Consider the following 15,593-nt stretch of genomic DNA (forward strand, 5'->3'; position numbering starts at 1 on the left):
ATGCTTATAAAACAGAAAATATATTAAAGCTTGAATTTATAAATGTCAAAACGTATATCAGAGACAGCTCGACAACCAAGTACACAGCATAAATCGTAATACAAAATAATCAACTCGGAATCTATTATCTCATAATTTCCGATATGACGAGTTTCGTCACAGATTTAAAAATCCTGTTAATAAAAAAAACATTCCTTATTTGAAATAATCGCAGTAGTCCGTTCCTCACTATTTTCAGATGTCGAGATATTAAATTCCAGTTACACCTGCATCTCTCTTCATAAGCGTGATATTTTTATTTATTTATTTATTTATCACGCGATAAACTGTTGGCGCGGAGGCGAAGGTAAGCGCGGCAGAATTCTAACCGAGTCTTTATTATGAGATATCCTAACTAGAATTTCAAATATCCGATATTAAATTCACGAATATAAGATCATCTTCCCCGAACACAATATTGGATCTCTGAGTCTCTGTGATACTTACACAAGGGGGTTGCTCTATGCTCGGAGGACCGCCTCGCTACGTCGCGAAAGTAGAATGGAAAACTTATATTGCGCTTCTCTAACTTCCAACCGGCAAGAAAATTATATTTTTCTAGAAAGCTTTCATTTCGATGATATCACAGATTCGCAGTTATGAGACCGATCGATCTTTGTAAGTCTTGGGAAAGATACATACGTATACCTAACTTTAGTGATCTCTTAATTTACGGAACTTTATTCTACTTTATTCTTCATATCGCGAAAATAAATAAATTCTACTTTTATCGTGGAAAGCGCAACTTTTGTTGCATTTACCAATGCAAATAATTCTCACATTAAGTTCCTTTAATGTTAACGCGATACCTGTCTAAATTGATATCGGTATTCGCGGAGTTGCGAAACAATCTTATTTATGCATCGCGCAATAATCCGGTGTGTAAGTAATTTGAACTGCCTTCCCAAGTCCATGCATATTCATCAAGAGCATATGTCGCATTTATTGTTAGTGAAACGGATACACGTGTATTTTCAGAGATAATCACATCAAGGTAGCAACTTTTTTCAGATTTTTAATATATACATAAAGTTCCTTTTATCTTAGAACGTTTAATAACATCTCAAAAGTATCTTATACTTAGGACACCTTAATAATTCGCGAGTACTCTTTGACGCTATAATCCTGGCCTTGATCCTCTTTCGGAAACCCGAACCCTCCATTTATTAACGACAAAGTTAGGTATATTCCATAATTATTTCTATATGTATATACAAATATGCACAAATAAAATTCAGGAATTTTAAAAGAATTTTAGTATAATTTTTCTAATTAACGCTTGTTTATTTCTGAGGAGCCGCGAGATTTTCCTACGTTTCTGCGGGTTTGCACGTGCACGGGAAACGCGTGCAAGCCAAAAGGCGAGACGGAGAGAACTGCAAGACCATAAGATCAATATAGGGGATGTTAGTTCGGTAACTGCCTTCTGGTCTCTCTCTCTCTCTCTCTCTCTCTCTCTCTCTCTCTCTCTCTCTCTCTCTCTCTCTCTCTCTTTCTAACTGACTCTCTTCAGCTTCCGTCTTATGTAATTGCATCATCGCGGAATCAACGTCGCCCTATTGTCTGTGATCGAGAGTACAACATTTAACTCAAGTGCGGATTAATAGTAACCCGCAAGCAAAATCACGAGGCGAGTCTCGAGCCCGCGTTCTAGTTAAACAAATCTTACCGCTGTGAGGTGAAAACTATTTTAGAAATTGAACGAATCGCTTGTACCGCGGCTCTGATTTAATTCCCAATTAGCTGATGATCCTACGCTAGTGTGCGCGTGCGATTAAATTCTTGGAAACTGCTGTTCATAAATCCGACCTACGACGCAGTTTACGGCATGTTTTCTTATACAGCATATATATTTTCTCGAACATATTTCTGTGATAAACACAGTGAGCGTTTTTAAGAAGAAGAATCAAATCCTAGCAAGTTGAACACGATAAATTTCCGATTACAATTTACGCGCATAGAGATTTTATTGTAGACATATATTTTTAAAATTTACTTTTTATAACATATTTATTCAAAATTATAGCTTGCGTTACCGACAGATGTGAGATGTCGATAATCTTAACGAGAGGTCGCCAGAGATAAACGTGAAGCTTGTTAATTTGTTAATTACACTAATGTCCATTTCGGTCAGTGTAGATTATTTCTAATTCTTAGAATTAGATTAGATTTTACTAATTCCTAAGAATTAGAAAAAGATAAAAAGTAAGTTAAATAAACATAGACATAAATACGGCGATTCAAATACATATAAAAACAATAAAAAATATACAAAATTACAAATTATTTAAACGTAACTATAATATTAAGTTATTCCATATGACGATAACGTTTTGCAATATTATTTCCTCAATATAATAGATATGAAATAGGACCATTAGCTCAGTTGGTCAGAGCGTCGCACTGTTATTATATTGCGAAGGTCGCGGGTTCAATCCCCTCATGGTCCATGCTATTTCTTTTTGGCGAAATGTTTAAGAAGGATAAGTGTTATTTTTTTTTGCAAGTGAAATACACTTTATTTGCAAAAATATATAAAATATGCATTATATAAATATATAATGCATATTTTATATCCTTCTTAAACATTTTGCCAAAAAGAAATAACATGGACCATGAGGGGATTGAACCCGCGACCTTCGCAATACAATTAAGTAAAGTGCGACGCTCTGACCAACTGAGCTAATGGTCCTATTTCATATCTATTATATTATACAAAAGAAAGATAATATAATTTCGGAAATTTTTCAGTAAAGATTTTTAAAATTGCATTATAAATGCTAAAACTTTATGACACTTTTTGAGGATAGATAAGTCGTCGAATATAATGTAGAAAAGAAAACTAATGATTGTTAATTTCTTCATGGATGAATTTTTAAAGTTAGAAAAAAGTGATTTAATTCTTTCCTTTGTCATATTTTATTCAATTTAAATCCAGAAGAATTAAATAAGGAAGATAAGAATGAAAACAGTTGAAAATACTTTCAGAAGTCAAAAAGAATTGTTCTCCACAATTGAACTTTTTGTTTCAGTTTCCTACTCTTTTTTATCTTTAATATTTTATTATATACCTATATATTCCATTGCAAAAATATAATGGTTACAAAAAAGTTTAATGCGCAACTACAATAGAGCTAAATAGCGCTAAATTGAAATTAAATACGCTAAAACGTGAAGTTGAACGCAAAAGCATCTCGCGCCAGTATTATCTACGGCCAATCATCGCGCGCATTTGACGCGAGCGTTCGTCATTGGTCAGTTTCGTTCCACAAGAATGACAGCAATCAGTTGCTAACGGAACACGAGGTGGGAGTCAATCAGTCAATTTCGAGCGTCATCGTGTCGAAACGATAATTTGCTCGACGTCCGACGATGCCATGCATCTCACTGATAACGTAGGATTATTCGTTGTTTTTTATGTATAAGCTTCAGTTGTATTCTCTTGGTTGTCGTTCTTTTCTGTGACACACAAGCGAGATAGGACACATTGAATCAGCAGGTAGGCTGTATACATTGTCAGTGACATATGTAATTGATATGCAAACACAGATTAATTCCTTCCTTTGTTCTGTTATCTGCCCTGTCATATCAGACGATCAATTAATGCGTATCATCTGACGCTGTTTCTGGTCTGTATAGGCAAGATGCTCTCGCACATCATGCTCGTGATCCTATCTCTCCTCTCTACTGCGTTTGCTACTGTGATACATTATCAGCCGGAAGCTGTACATATTTCTTATGGCGGTGAGTTTTATGACATTGATATGTAAGTAACGTAATATCTTAAATCATATTTTTAAAATGTAAATCTGATCATATAAACAATGTAACGGGAGGAAATTGTATTCTAAGACAAGTGTTTACAAACAACTCTTGTTTACGATTAAAAAAGATAATTAATATATATATGTTCCGATTATAATTTTTAGATAACATTCACGACATTGTTGTCACTTGGAGCACAAGAAACGATACCAAAGAATCGATAGTGGAATATGGCATAGGTGGGTTTGTTCTGCGAGCTGAAGGAAATTCTACCCTCTTCGTCGATGGCGGGAAACAAAAACGGAAACAGTATATCCACAGAGTATGGCTAAAGGATTTAACGCCCAACAGCAAATACAGTAAGATATATATCTCGTGCATTTTTTCGTTTGCTACTAATTATCCTAAAATTATCGCACTAATAATGAACGTATTGCTATTTGTCTTCAGTATATCATTGCGGTAGCCGTTATGGATGGTCAAATATATTTTACATGAGAACTGCACCCGAGGACTCTACAGATTGGTCACCGCAAATAGTTATCTTCGGTGATATGGGTAATGAGAACGCGCAGAGTTTATCACGGCTGCAGGAAGAGACCGAGCGTGGTTTATATGATACTGCCATTCACGTCGGCGATTTCGCTTATGATATGAACACGGATAATGCGCGCATAGGAGACGAGTTTATGCGGCAAATTGAATCAGTTGCTGCTTACATACCGTACATGACTGTACCCGGCAACCATGAAGAGAAATACAATTTTAGCAATTACAGGTATATTTAAGTACCGTTGCCTGATCACACGTACAACTTGCTACCAATACTTCGTGCAATATGCGAAACGTTTTAATCCCATTTTTTAATAATCTTTCAGAGCCCGATTTACTATGCCAGGTAATTCGGAAGGCTTGTGGTACAGCTTTAATATAGGTCCTGTACATTTTGTAGCTATAGAAACTGAAGCTTATTATTTTATGAATTATGGTATAAAACAAATGATTAAGCAATATGAATGGTTGGATAAAGATCTACGAGAAGCTAATAAACCTGAAGCAAGGTATATTATCAATTAGACCATAATACAACATAATTAACGACAACATAAATGATAATTGAAAGGATACATCATTACAGGGCTCAACGTCCATGGATAGTAACCTTTGGACATAGGCCAATGTATTGCAGCAATAAAAATGCAGATGATTGTACTAACCATCAGAGTCTAGTTAGAGTTGGATTACCATTTTTAAATTGGTTTGGACTGGAAGATCTGTTTTTCAAATATAAAGTGGATTTAGAAATTTGGGCGCACGAACATAGTTATGAGAGGATGTGGCCCATGTATAACTTTCAAGTAAATGTCGTTTATTGAGTTTATTTTAAGGAAAATATTCATTTGCTAATGATGGAAATTATCCTCATAGGTGTACAACGGCAGTTACGAGGAACCGTATACAAATTACAAAGCACCTGTACACATAGTTACTGGCTCAGCTGGTTGCAAAGAAGGTCGAGAGAAATTTATTTCAAAACCACCGGCATGGTCCGCATTTCATAGCTCAGATTATGGATACACGAGAATGAAAGTGTTCAACAAAACCCATTTGTATCTCGAACAGGTATGGCATAAATATGATAAAAACAACCCCTGAAAACGTGATTTTTATAATTGAATCGTAAAATAACCACTTTCATTTAATAATAGGTATCCGATGATAAAGATGGGGCTGTTTTAGACAGAGTTTGGCTTGTGAAAGAGAAACCTTTGCCGCAGTATGCACAAGTTTTTCCTACAAATTAATGTGACACAAATCTAATTTTAATTAACGCCATATTACAAATCGAGATAATGAACAAAATGTAGATTAAAAACATTTAGCGAATTATATTGTTATAGTAAATAATAAATTTTTTTTTTTACTTCGGCTGTGTATTATACGTATAATTATATAATTGTAATTATATAATTTGAATTTGGTACACATTTTACGTAGCTGAATATACTACGGTCGAAATGTATATATGAACATGAACAATAAAATGCGTGATATTTATCTACGTATGAGCGAGTAAAAAATTAGTAAATGCAAAAAACGTATAATATAATCCTTTAATTGTTAAAATATAAATATATGCATATATATAATTATTATAAGTATATATAATATAGTTTTAATAATATATATATGTACATGTATACACATATAAATATATATGTATATATGTGCATATATATATAGTATTAGTGTATAAGATTTCATATTTCTCCATCTAACTCGCATAATTAATCACTATTTAATGATACATAAAGATATATAACGAATAGCCTTGACTGTTTTTTTAGGAAAACACATTTTTTCCGATTAAAAATTTATTATAATTAGACATGTGTGAGTTTTTTCGAAGCTTCACATATCACGTATTTTACGACTATATTTCGGATAGAACTCGTTCGAGTTATGTTCAAAGTACTTCAATCGCTCCAATTGTGGCTAACATAATTTCAACCTATGACTCGTTGAATTATCTGTAAGCCCTCATGTTTCCTAAATACTTATTTAGCAGTTTTAAATTAGCGAGTTCTTGAAAAACGCGATTATCTAAATGACATAGCTTAAGTGTTTAGTCCCGATAAATAAAAATAGAATAATAACTGATTATATGATTATTCTACATTTTCACATTTGCATTCGAATGTAACTATATTAAGTATTCGCACTAGGGAGTAATCGTTTACTAGGCACTTTCATCACAATTATGCACAAATCATTTTATGCCGATACTGTTGAAGTCTAGCAACGATTTTATTTTTAGGATGACACGAATAATGAACAATTCATATATTTCATTATCTCCATTAAAAATCTATTTTTACACAATGATTATATTTATAAAAACAATCTTTCCCATTTTAAAAAATTCAGATTTGCAGGCAAATCTGGAAAATACACGAGATATGATTTATATACGTATATATATACATATATATAATATACATGCATATATACATATAATATATAATATAATATATAATATAATAATAATAATATATTATATTATATATATGTACATAAATCATTACTTTCAAATATATAATATCTAGAATATTAATTTTTTAATCCAAAGATTTTCCAAAATTTTCGAATTTTTCAAGATTCAAAGGTTTTTCCAAATGTCTTAGCCAGTGAAAGTAAATAAGCTATAATAGAATCTTACATAAAGTTTTCATCTTTTAGACTTTAAGCTATATTGAATAATTATAGAATCGAGTGTCTATTTACTAAGTTTTAAGCTCATGATTCGATAAAATATCCAATTGCAGCAATCTAATAGAGAATTTAATTTCTAATCATTTTCTATACGCATAATGCATCTACCATTAAGTTAATATATTTTCATAGTTGGGAAGTAATGTAGGTAGAAAATATTTAAGCCAAGTTTCTCTTTTAAACAACTTCCTTTTCCAAGCAATTCCAAAAATAGTCAAACATTTGTTTCGAACAAGTACTCCGAATTCTATACAGCCCAGAATTTTCGAATACTCGCACATCTCCAATTATTATCAGTCATAATAATGACAATTTACATAAGGCTAAAAAAGTGACCTCCAATTTATACAATAATTCAATTAAAGCTGATATTTTACTACACATTCTACTTTCACAATGGACAAACCATTTTCTTTTTCGTTGGCTCTTTGCCAGTTTGCAATTTTTCTATTTTGGCATCTGCCGTAACAGTCATCTATTGAATTAAAAAAAGATCAGGAACTGCCCTTCCATAAATAAGGTAAGTGATAATGAAGATGGAAAGTGTCAAGTGCAGCTTTTGTGAAACGAAAGATTATACTTACGATTACCGCACGTTCCTTGATGACAAGAAAATTATTCAATATTCACAATACGTGTCTCAAGGAATTTTAGTTAATTCGATTCAATTAAGAACGTAATTTAATCCCTGTCATATTCCTTCGAGTCTATATGCAAATATTAATCATACTATCTCAATCTAATCTTATAGTATACATTTTGCCATATACAATTTTATTGAATAATTATGTGTATAGGTGTAATATGCGCGCGCACACTTATACGCATAAATCTAATTCTTTTGCCATTGGAGATATGTGACAATCTCTTAAGATGCATAAAAAAAAAGCATCATAAAGAAAGATAATTTGATTGATCCGCCTATTGGAAAAATTTCAAGCTTTGCAGACAATCGTCATATACATATCGTAATTAAATCATTTTGCTCGAGGTTTTTCATGCATTGAAAACCACATCTCTCATTACATTAATTAAGCAAGACACTTGACACTGTCAGTGATTAATAGAAACAATGGAAGAAGAATTTGTTGCCGAATTTGAATGACTTTCCTGGTATGAAAATTGAGGAAAATGTTCTTGTTCTTCTGCTATTGATTTTAAACCCCCTCCACTACCCAAACAGCCCTGATCCGGGGGTGTAAGTTCAACACTTTCGCCGGTAAATTCACTATCAAAATATCGAGTGTCAATATCTGAAGTCACTTGCGGCTTAAAGGGTGGAGGAATCTTCTTCTGGACAAGGTCTGTCCAATTGATACACGAGAAAAATGCATGATTCATGATGTCCTTCGCATCATTAGGTCCCCCACCTAATCTTCTACTTGGATCCTTTATTAATAAACCTATAAAAATAACGCACAAATATAAGTTTTTTTTTCTCGTTTAAGAAACTTTTGTAATCATTGAAGCTCGTAATACTTACCACCAAGCATATCTCTTGCTTCATTGCTAATCATCCTAGGAAATCTTACTTCTTCCAATAAAATAAGCGTAAACAGCTTTTCATGATCTTTGTTATAAAAAGGTAATCGACCACACATCATTTCATACATGACTACACCCACACCCCACCAATCTACAGCTCGTCCATAGTCGTTATCTTCAAGTACTTCCGGTGCCAAATACTCTGGTGTTCCGCAAAATGTCTTTGTTGTTCTCCCTACGTTATACAATTAATCTCATCAAAACTTATTCAACATTTCATTGCTTTTAATCTACCTTTCGGTTTACGAACGATACGAACCGTATGTAATGTCTTCTTTGCACAGACCAAAGTCAGCAATTTTAATATGCCCGTCTTTGTCCAAGAGGAGATTTTCCAATTTGAGATCACGATATATAATGCCTTGCGAGTGCAAGTATCCTAAGGCCGATATAATCTCTGCGCCATAAAATCGAGTACGATCTTCGCCAAATACACGTGACCGACTCAAATGGAAAAATAATTCGCCACCATTTACATATTCCATAACAAAACACAGCCTGTCTGCCGTTTGAAAACTGTATTTCAAAGACTGAAAATTTATAAATATGTTTTACTACATTATAATTCAATAAAAACAGCCACCCCCTTAATCTCAAATTATAAAATTACAAAAAAATATTTAATAACATACATATTAAGCGGTATTTTACGTACGATTAAAAAGGGATGATTAGTAGTACGTAATACTCTGTTTTCAGTAAGTGTATGTGCCACTTCATCTTTACGGATAATAACTTCCTTTCTTAAAATTTTGATAGCGTATAAATGTCCTGTCGCCTTTTCTCTGCAAAGAATTACCTTTCCAAACGTTCCTTTCCCCAGAACTTTTAAAAATTCAAAATTTTCAAGTGTCTGAAACAAATACGTGAAAAGAAATCATGAATAAAAGTAATTTTGAATAAATTAGCAAATTATTTAGGAAAAAGTCAATCTTCTTTAAAATTTATATATTTTTTTATATTTATATATTCTATCTATCTGTATATTTATTCATAGACGTGAATGATATCACACATAATTTATGTATGCATTATAATAGTATGATTCATAATTAAGTAATGTGTTTTTCAAGAAAGATGAGATAATTTATCCAAATAATCAGAAATAAGGTTCAATAACTTACTACTTTCTTTTTGCCAGTACTTTTACTACTTGAAGTTCCTTGGACACTGAATTTCGCTGACAATTCATCGATACTACCACCGTCTATATCAGTAGATACAACACCTAAGGAACTACAAGAGTCAGATCTAGCACCCACTGACGATTCCATATCAACGTCCTCCGAGGAAGAGGATTGCTGCATTTGTGGTTGTTCTTGCTGCTGTTCTTCATTTGCTAACCTATCTGCTACATATCTGTAAGAAAATACGAGGTAGTAGATGATTGCGCGATAGAGCATCAACGAATTCAATATTTTGGAGCTTAAAGGATTGCCGTTAAAGTCAAACCTGATTGCTGCTACCCAGTCTTCCCTTTCTTGCTCCGTTTCCACATGAAACGTCCTTTCGATTACAGTCGTCCACTGGAGGCCTCTGATAACAAATGTATAGGGTTTAGGTCTGTCCACTGACATTATTTGGCACCCACGCACTGTGAAGTTATTTAACGGCTGGGTAGATGTTTGGGCAGCCATCTGCGGGTCAGGCTTCACCTTGAACCCAACCAGTGTACCGTCATCCCTCAAGACAAAATACCTCGATCTCCAATTTTTTATGTGCTCCCCTATAAAGAAATTATTACGCATTTTAATTATATATACGTAAATACCTGACTATGGAGAATTTAACTCTAAAAGTAAGTACCTAAATGCTTGAATGTTTCTCTTTAACAAATTATTGCTCAAATCTTACCTATATACATAGATATATATATAAGAACATCATACAATTTCCAATTAATATATTTGAATACAATTCAAAAAGGAAAAGTATATGACATCAGATATGACTAATAGGAAGACCTAAGAGACGCTATGCTTCATCGTTCCCACGTTTCTTTCACCGGGTGTGCTACAAAGTAGCACGATTGTTTTTGGAGCGATACGAAAACATGCAGACTTCTAACTTCTACGAAGACATGAAAACGAGACTCCGTCATCACGAGGACGTGAAGACGGGACTCGACCATGGACACAGATCTCCGTAGATGGTTCCTTACAGGAACTAGGATTTGTGCACGCAAACAATTTTGTGAGGAAGAGAAGCAAGACGCTCGGTGGGTTCCCGAGGCTCGGTATCATCTTCTCCTCCGCGTTGCACGTTCGACAGGCAGCGGCACGCATTCGTGACACCTAGCCCGCGGGTAACCCACGTAGAAGAGGAGCGTAGTCGGAGTCCCACGGGCTCCGGTAAACATTACGCAAAACGTAAATATTATGGAAGTACCGCGTTTTTGGAGCCATCCTTCCTTGACGATACGTTGACCGCCGCTGCCACTGCCACTGCCACCGCTGACACCGTTACCGCTGCCGCTGCCACCGCTGGTGCCGTTGCCGCTACCGCTGGCACCGCCACCGCCACCGCCGCCGCCTCCACCGCCACCGCCGCCGCCGCCGCCGCCGCCGCCACCACCACCGGACGCTGCGACGTTCATCGCTGCGTCCCCTATCAGTCGTTCGTCGATACGCACTTGTCGATATCCCGGTGACGCTCCGAGTTCCGTCCTACGTCAGGAATCTCACAAAAATCGCGAACACGCAGTAGCGGGAGTGGTGCGCGTATGTAAACTTGAGTAATCATAGATACGCGTGCGGCAGGTGATGCATATGTACACACTGACCGTCGACGTGATGTCGTGATCGCGCTGAACTAAAGAATACTGAGATTAGAGATACGTCACTCGTCAGAAACGGCGCGATAGTCGCCCGGAGTTTAAAGCCACGTTTTCACAGGAAGGCAAGCCGCCGCGCGCCAGCGATAACGAGAGATCCGTAGTGGTGGTTCTCGAACGCAGCCCTGCTGAATGCGTCCATTTATTTCTTCTGCAGGTTCTGCCAGCCATGGTGTAAATAGACTACACCGTGCGTCTTGCCCATCTACAAGAATTCTGTCAGTGACAGTTAGACAGCAAAATAAGTAAAAATGGCGGTCACCATGGACTCTGTGAGAGAAAAAGCGCTTCAAGATTATCGAAAAAAGCTTTTAGAACATAAGGAAGTTGAGTCACGTCTCAAGGAAAGTAAGATATCTTCATCAATATTGTAAATTTTATATAGTAAAGTTTTATTTACAAAGTATGTATGTATCAGAGGCCCTCCTAACCTCTTACATTTCCTCTTATTACTCTTTATTAGGCTTTCTCGATATTTTACTCTTAAATACACTTTTTTTGCAATACCAGTATATTAATACACTTCTTTCGGGACATTTTATTTTATATCTTATAATTGATTTATAAAAAAATGTAATGACTATGAAATATATGTTCTTTCTAGTGAGAGAACATCTCAAGGATCTGACAAAGCAATATGACAAGTCTGAGAATGATTTAAAGGCATTGCAAAGTGTTGGACAGGTATTGTCATTTTTATTGTCAAAATGTAATAACTAATAACTCATGATTATCTCTATATTCTATATTGCATAATCTTACAGATTGTTGGTGAAGTGCTAAAACAACTTACTGAAGAAAAGTGTAAGCAATCAATTTATATACACCTAAAGTTATGTATATTTAAATTCTAAAGATTAAATATATCTATTTTGCTGCATATCTAATCCTAAAGATAACTAAAAATTCAAAGTTTTATTACAATGATATGCTATTCATGTTTCATAAGAACAAAAAGATTATATCTAGCGCAATAGGCACACATATCTTGCAAATTTATAGCTAAAATATTTAAACTGATGTATCCGAAACAAAAGAAGATTTAATTTGTTGTACAGTTATAGTGAAAGCAACGAACGGTCCACGTTATGTTGTTGGATGTCGGCGTCAATTGGATAAAAATAAATTAAAATCTGGAACTAGAGTTGCTTTAGATATGACAACTCTCACCATCATGCGCTATTTGCCACGTGAGGTAAAAGAGCTCGCTAATTAATCCTTTAAGAGATTAGCTCTCAATTCGTAAAAAAAAATTTATTTTCGTTGTTGCTTCTAGGTTGATCCATTAGTTTATAACATGTCTCATGAAGATCCTGGCGATGTGACATATTCCGCAATCGGTGGTTTGAGCGAACAGATACGCGAATTGCGCGAAGTTATAGAATTGCCATTATTAAATCCTGAACTTTTCCAAAGAGTCGGGATCACTCCTCCCAAGGGATGCTTATTGTACGGTCCTCCCGGTACTGGAAAAACATTACTGGCGAGAGCTGTTGCCAGTCAGTTAGACGCAAATTTCTTGAAAGTTGTTTCGAGCGCGATTGTCGATAAATATATTGGAGAATCAGCTAGACTGATTAGAGAGATGTTCAATTACGCTCGTGATCATCAACCTTGTATTATATTTATGGATGAAATTGACGCTATTGGTGGGTGCATGATATTTATAAGTAAAATATATCTGAGTTAAAAGAGAATTATATAAAAGATATTAATACATTTGGCTTTATATATATGTATAGGTGGCCGCAGATTTTCGGAAGGGACAAGTGCTGATCGCGAAATCCAGAGAACCTTGATGGAATTGTTGAATCAGATGGATGGATTTGATTCTTTGGGTCAAGTTAAAATGATAATGGCTACAAATAGGCCTGATACCTTGGATCCCGCGTTATTGCGGCCGGGAAGACTGGACAGAAAGATCGAAATACCGCTCCCTAACGAACAAGCTCGTTTAGAAATTTTGAAAATACATGCCCTGCCAATTGCCAAACATGGTGAAATCGGTAAGAAATTTATTCGTCCCGTATTTTTTATTTTAAATATTCTGTTTTACAATATTATATGAATATTATTCATGCAAATAACAGATTATGAGGCAGTGGTTAAACTATCGGATGGATTCAACGGCGCTGACTTAAGAAACGTGTGCACGGAGGCCGGCCTGTTTGCAATACGATTAGAAAGAGAATATGTAATACAAGAAGATTTCATGAAAGCCGTCAGAAAGGTTTCTGACAACAAGAAACTCGAATCTAAACTAGATTATAAACCTGTGTAACTTTTGACATAATATTACCAATGACTATCGTTTTATATTACAAAAATAATATTAGATGTCTATTACTTTTTGTATGTGCTCCAAGTTCATTCAATATTACCTTGCTACAATTATTTGTATCCTCCATAGTGAAATTATATATTTCTGAAAGTTTATTCAGCATTAACACACATTAGCAAATTTGTATAATACAATAACATTGGTATGATCTAAGACGATTGATGTAAAATAAATATAGACTTTTGTTTTCTCTCTATTTCGTTCGGTTATTGCAAATTATTTATTTGCACGTACTTTACAAAATACTCAGCGTAATAATTGTATTTATAACATTTGTAAGAATGGTATTATATCTACTCTGTATTGCCCGCAAGACGGATCTTCTTCCTTTCTTGATATTCCTGCGCATTGTCATAATTTCTTTTATATAAAACTGGAAACAAATTCCGTTTAACGATAGTGTCTTTTAAAATTTGCCAGGACATATCAAGACGCTTGATAGTGGAATTTAGAGCATCGTGAGTTACAAATTTATCATTTTCAAATTTGTACACTTGAAATCCTACATCCGTTAATATCCACAAAACTTGTTTGTGTAAAAGACATTCGACAGGTTCAGCTTCTACAGTTATGGATTCCAAATAATTTGCCTTTAACCGTGTATCATTGTCACCGCTAATCCTATAAACTAACAGTACCTTGCTGTTATAAAAACTTATCACAATTAAAGATTCTATTCTACTAAGACGAGACACTCTGAGATACTTGACAGGCAGTATATCTATGGATTCGTCGTAATTACAGTCATGGAGATCCTGGTTGAACTTTTCTATGTCGCACTTCGGTACCTTGTCGCAAAAGTTTACGGACATAAGTTCACTTCCGCGCTTGTAGTCCCACAACTTAAAGACTCCGTCACCGCCGCACGATATCAGGATCCTCTTCTCGTGCGGCAACTCCGAGATATTTGTCACGAATTTTGCGTGTCCCAGGCAGTAAGACAGAATGTTGTAGCAGTTCGGAAACGTGGAAACCCTTATCTTCTCGTCTCTGTCGGTCGTCAAGACGTATTTCGTGTCTTGCGTGACGAGTATGTCGAGGAGCATCGACAAGTGTCCCAAGATCAAGGTTCCGGTCTCCGTCGGAGGGCTGGTGGAGAACAGGTAGGCGTCACCGGCCTTATCCGCCACGACGATATCGTTGCTCGGCGAGAATCTCACTCTGCTCGCGGCCCTGGTGAGCGTGCGATTCGACAGGAGCCTCAGGTCCTTGGTCTCGTACAGGCACAGCTGCTTGCGATTCGTGCACACAGCAAAATACTTTCCATCCTCGGAGAACGTCAGAGACGTTATCATGTGATATGCCTCGATGTCCACGTTGTTGTGCACGTCTATCTTCCTCTCGGCCTCCAGATCCGGCAAGACTATCACGTTTTCGGTACCGTCGTCAATATCGTGTATTATTACACGTTCGTTGTTGCACAGGGCCACGTGCGACTCGTACACGGAAAAGCTCATATTTTGGCATTTGCAACTCGTTCGTGAAAGAGATTTTAAATTAACATCGCTCACATCGCTGTCGAGCGACGAATGAGCGTAATCTCTATTGACGTATGGTATAGACGTGAATGTAACATGTAACGAATGGCAACGATGCAACACGTGTATTGATATACCTAACCTCAAACGCTATATAACCCAAAGGCAGGGTTGAAGGCGCTGACGCTCCTAACCTAAAAGGAGCAAAACAAAAAAAATATAGCATGCAAATAAATTATTTAATACATAAATATGAGATAAATATTAGGGCATATTCCGTTGTTTCTATATTCACGTCTCACTGGACCCATAATATAAG

At 35.6% G+C, this 15,593-nt stretch overlaps 4 protein-coding genes and 1 non-coding gene across 6 annotated transcripts; 3 read left to right on the forward strand and 2 right to left on the reverse strand.

Moving 5' to 3' along the window:
- Positions 1 to 2,410: 2,410 nt before the first annotated feature.
- Trnan-guu (transfer RNA asparagine (anticodon GUU)) lies at positions 2,411 to 2,489 on the forward strand. The gene is given in 2 exon segments: positions 2,411 to 2,448; positions 2,454 to 2,489. It is a non-coding gene; the product is annotated as a tRNA-Asn (tRNA).
- An 830-nt stretch (positions 2,490 to 3,319) lies between these two features.
- LOC139808809 (acid phosphatase type 7) lies at positions 3,320 to 5,870 on the forward strand. 2 transcript variants are annotated; one of them, XM_071771231.1, is made up of 8 exons: positions 3,320 to 3,538; positions 3,632 to 3,783; positions 3,969 to 4,163; positions 4,255 to 4,582; positions 4,683 to 4,865; positions 4,943 to 5,162; positions 5,233 to 5,427; positions 5,514 to 5,870. In XM_071771231.1, exons 2-8 carry the CDS (start codon positions 3,684 to 3,686, stop codon positions 5,607 to 5,609), a joined length of 1,317 nt encoding a protein of 438 aa, XP_071627332.1. In that variant the 5' UTR covers positions 3,320 to 3,538; positions 3,632 to 3,683; the 3' UTR covers positions 5,610 to 5,870. The 2 variants fall into 2 exon arrangements, with proteins under 2 accessions (XP_071627332.1, XP_071627331.1); XM_071771230.1 differs by having other exon boundaries at positions 3,321 to 3,538; positions 3,679 to 3,783.
- A 34-nt stretch (positions 5,871 to 5,904) lies between these two features.
- Akt (Akt kinase) lies at positions 5,905 to 11,412 on the reverse strand. The gene is made up of 7 exons (XM_071771225.1): positions 11,011 to 11,412; positions 10,075 to 10,348; positions 9,747 to 9,981; positions 9,278 to 9,475; positions 8,882 to 9,152; positions 8,561 to 8,797; positions 5,905 to 8,480 (listed from the first exon to the last, which is right to left on the reverse strand). Exons 1-7 carry the CDS (start codon positions 11,216 to 11,218, stop codon positions 8,131 to 8,133), a joined length of 1,773 nt encoding a protein of 590 aa, XP_071627326.1. The 5' UTR covers positions 11,219 to 11,412; the 3' UTR covers positions 5,905 to 8,130.
- Positions 11,413 to 11,424: 12 nt separating this feature from the next.
- On the forward strand, positions 11,425 to 13,891 carry Rpt4 (Regulatory particle triple-A ATPase 4). The gene is made up of 7 exons (XM_071771235.1): positions 11,425 to 11,803; positions 12,060 to 12,139; positions 12,220 to 12,259; positions 12,514 to 12,650; positions 12,732 to 13,104; positions 13,198 to 13,461; positions 13,546 to 13,891. Exons 1-7 carry the CDS (start codon positions 11,707 to 11,709, stop codon positions 13,734 to 13,736), a joined length of 1,182 nt encoding a protein of 393 aa, XP_071627336.1. The 5' UTR covers positions 11,425 to 11,706; the 3' UTR covers positions 13,737 to 13,891.
- A 106-nt stretch (positions 13,892 to 13,997) lies between these two features.
- Positions 13,998 to 15,593, reverse strand: Wuho (tRNA (guanine-N(7)-)-methyltransferase non-catalytic subunit wuho). Its single transcript, XM_071771239.1, has one exon. It carries the CDS (start codon positions 15,251 to 15,253, stop codon positions 14,090 to 14,092), a length of 1,164 nt encoding a protein of 387 aa, XP_071627340.1. The 5' UTR covers positions 15,254 to 15,593; the 3' UTR covers positions 13,998 to 14,089.

Source organism: Temnothorax longispinosus, chromosome 2, assembly GCF_030848805.1.
Source record: "Temnothorax longispinosus isolate EJ_2023e chromosome 2, Tlon_JGU_v1, whole genome shotgun sequence".
Classification (NCBI taxonomy): Eukaryota; Metazoa; Arthropoda; class Insecta; order Hymenoptera; family Formicidae; genus Temnothorax; species Temnothorax longispinosus.

Bases quoted from the DNA above. Each gene is read 5' to 3' on its own strand.
- LOC139808809 (XM_071771231.1), top strand. From the start codon at position 3,684: ATGCTCTCGCACATCATGCTCGTGATCCTATCTCTCCTCTCTACTGCG. The intron at 4,164-4,254 runs GTAAGATATATA...ATTTGTCTTCAG, and splicing joins AACGCCCAACAGCAAATACA to TATATCATTGCGGTAGCCGT. The intron at 4,583-4,682 runs GTATATTTAAGT...ATAATCTTTCAG, and splicing joins TACAATTTTAGCAATTACAG to AGCCCGATTTACTATGCCAG.
- Rpt4 (XM_071771235.1), top strand. From the start codon at position 11,707: ATGGCGGTCACCATGGACTCTGTGAGAGAAAAAGCGCTTCAAGATTAT. The intron at 12,140-12,219 runs GTATTGTCATTT...ATAATCTTACAG, and splicing joins CATTGCAAAGTGTTGGACAG to ATTGTTGGTGAAGTGCTAAA. The intron at 12,651-12,731 runs GTAAAAGAGCTC...TGTTGCTTCTAG, and splicing joins TGCGCTATTTGCCACGTGAG to GTTGATCCATTAGTTTATAA.
- Akt (XM_071771225.1), bottom strand. From the start codon at position 11,218: ATGAACGTCGCAGCGTCCGGTGGTGGTGGCGGCGGCGGCGGCGGCGGC. The intron at 10,349-11,010 runs GTACTTCCATAA...ATTTCTTTATAG, and splicing joins AGGATGGCTCCAAAAACGCG to GGGAGCACATAAAAAATTGG. The intron at 9,153-9,277 runs GTACGTAAAATA...ATAAATTTTCAG, and splicing joins CTAATCATCCCTTTTTAATC to TCTTTGAAATACAGTTTTCA.
- Wuho (XM_071771239.1), bottom strand. From the start codon at position 15,253: ATGAGCTTTTCCGTGTACGAGTCGCACGTGGCCCTGTGCAACAACGAA.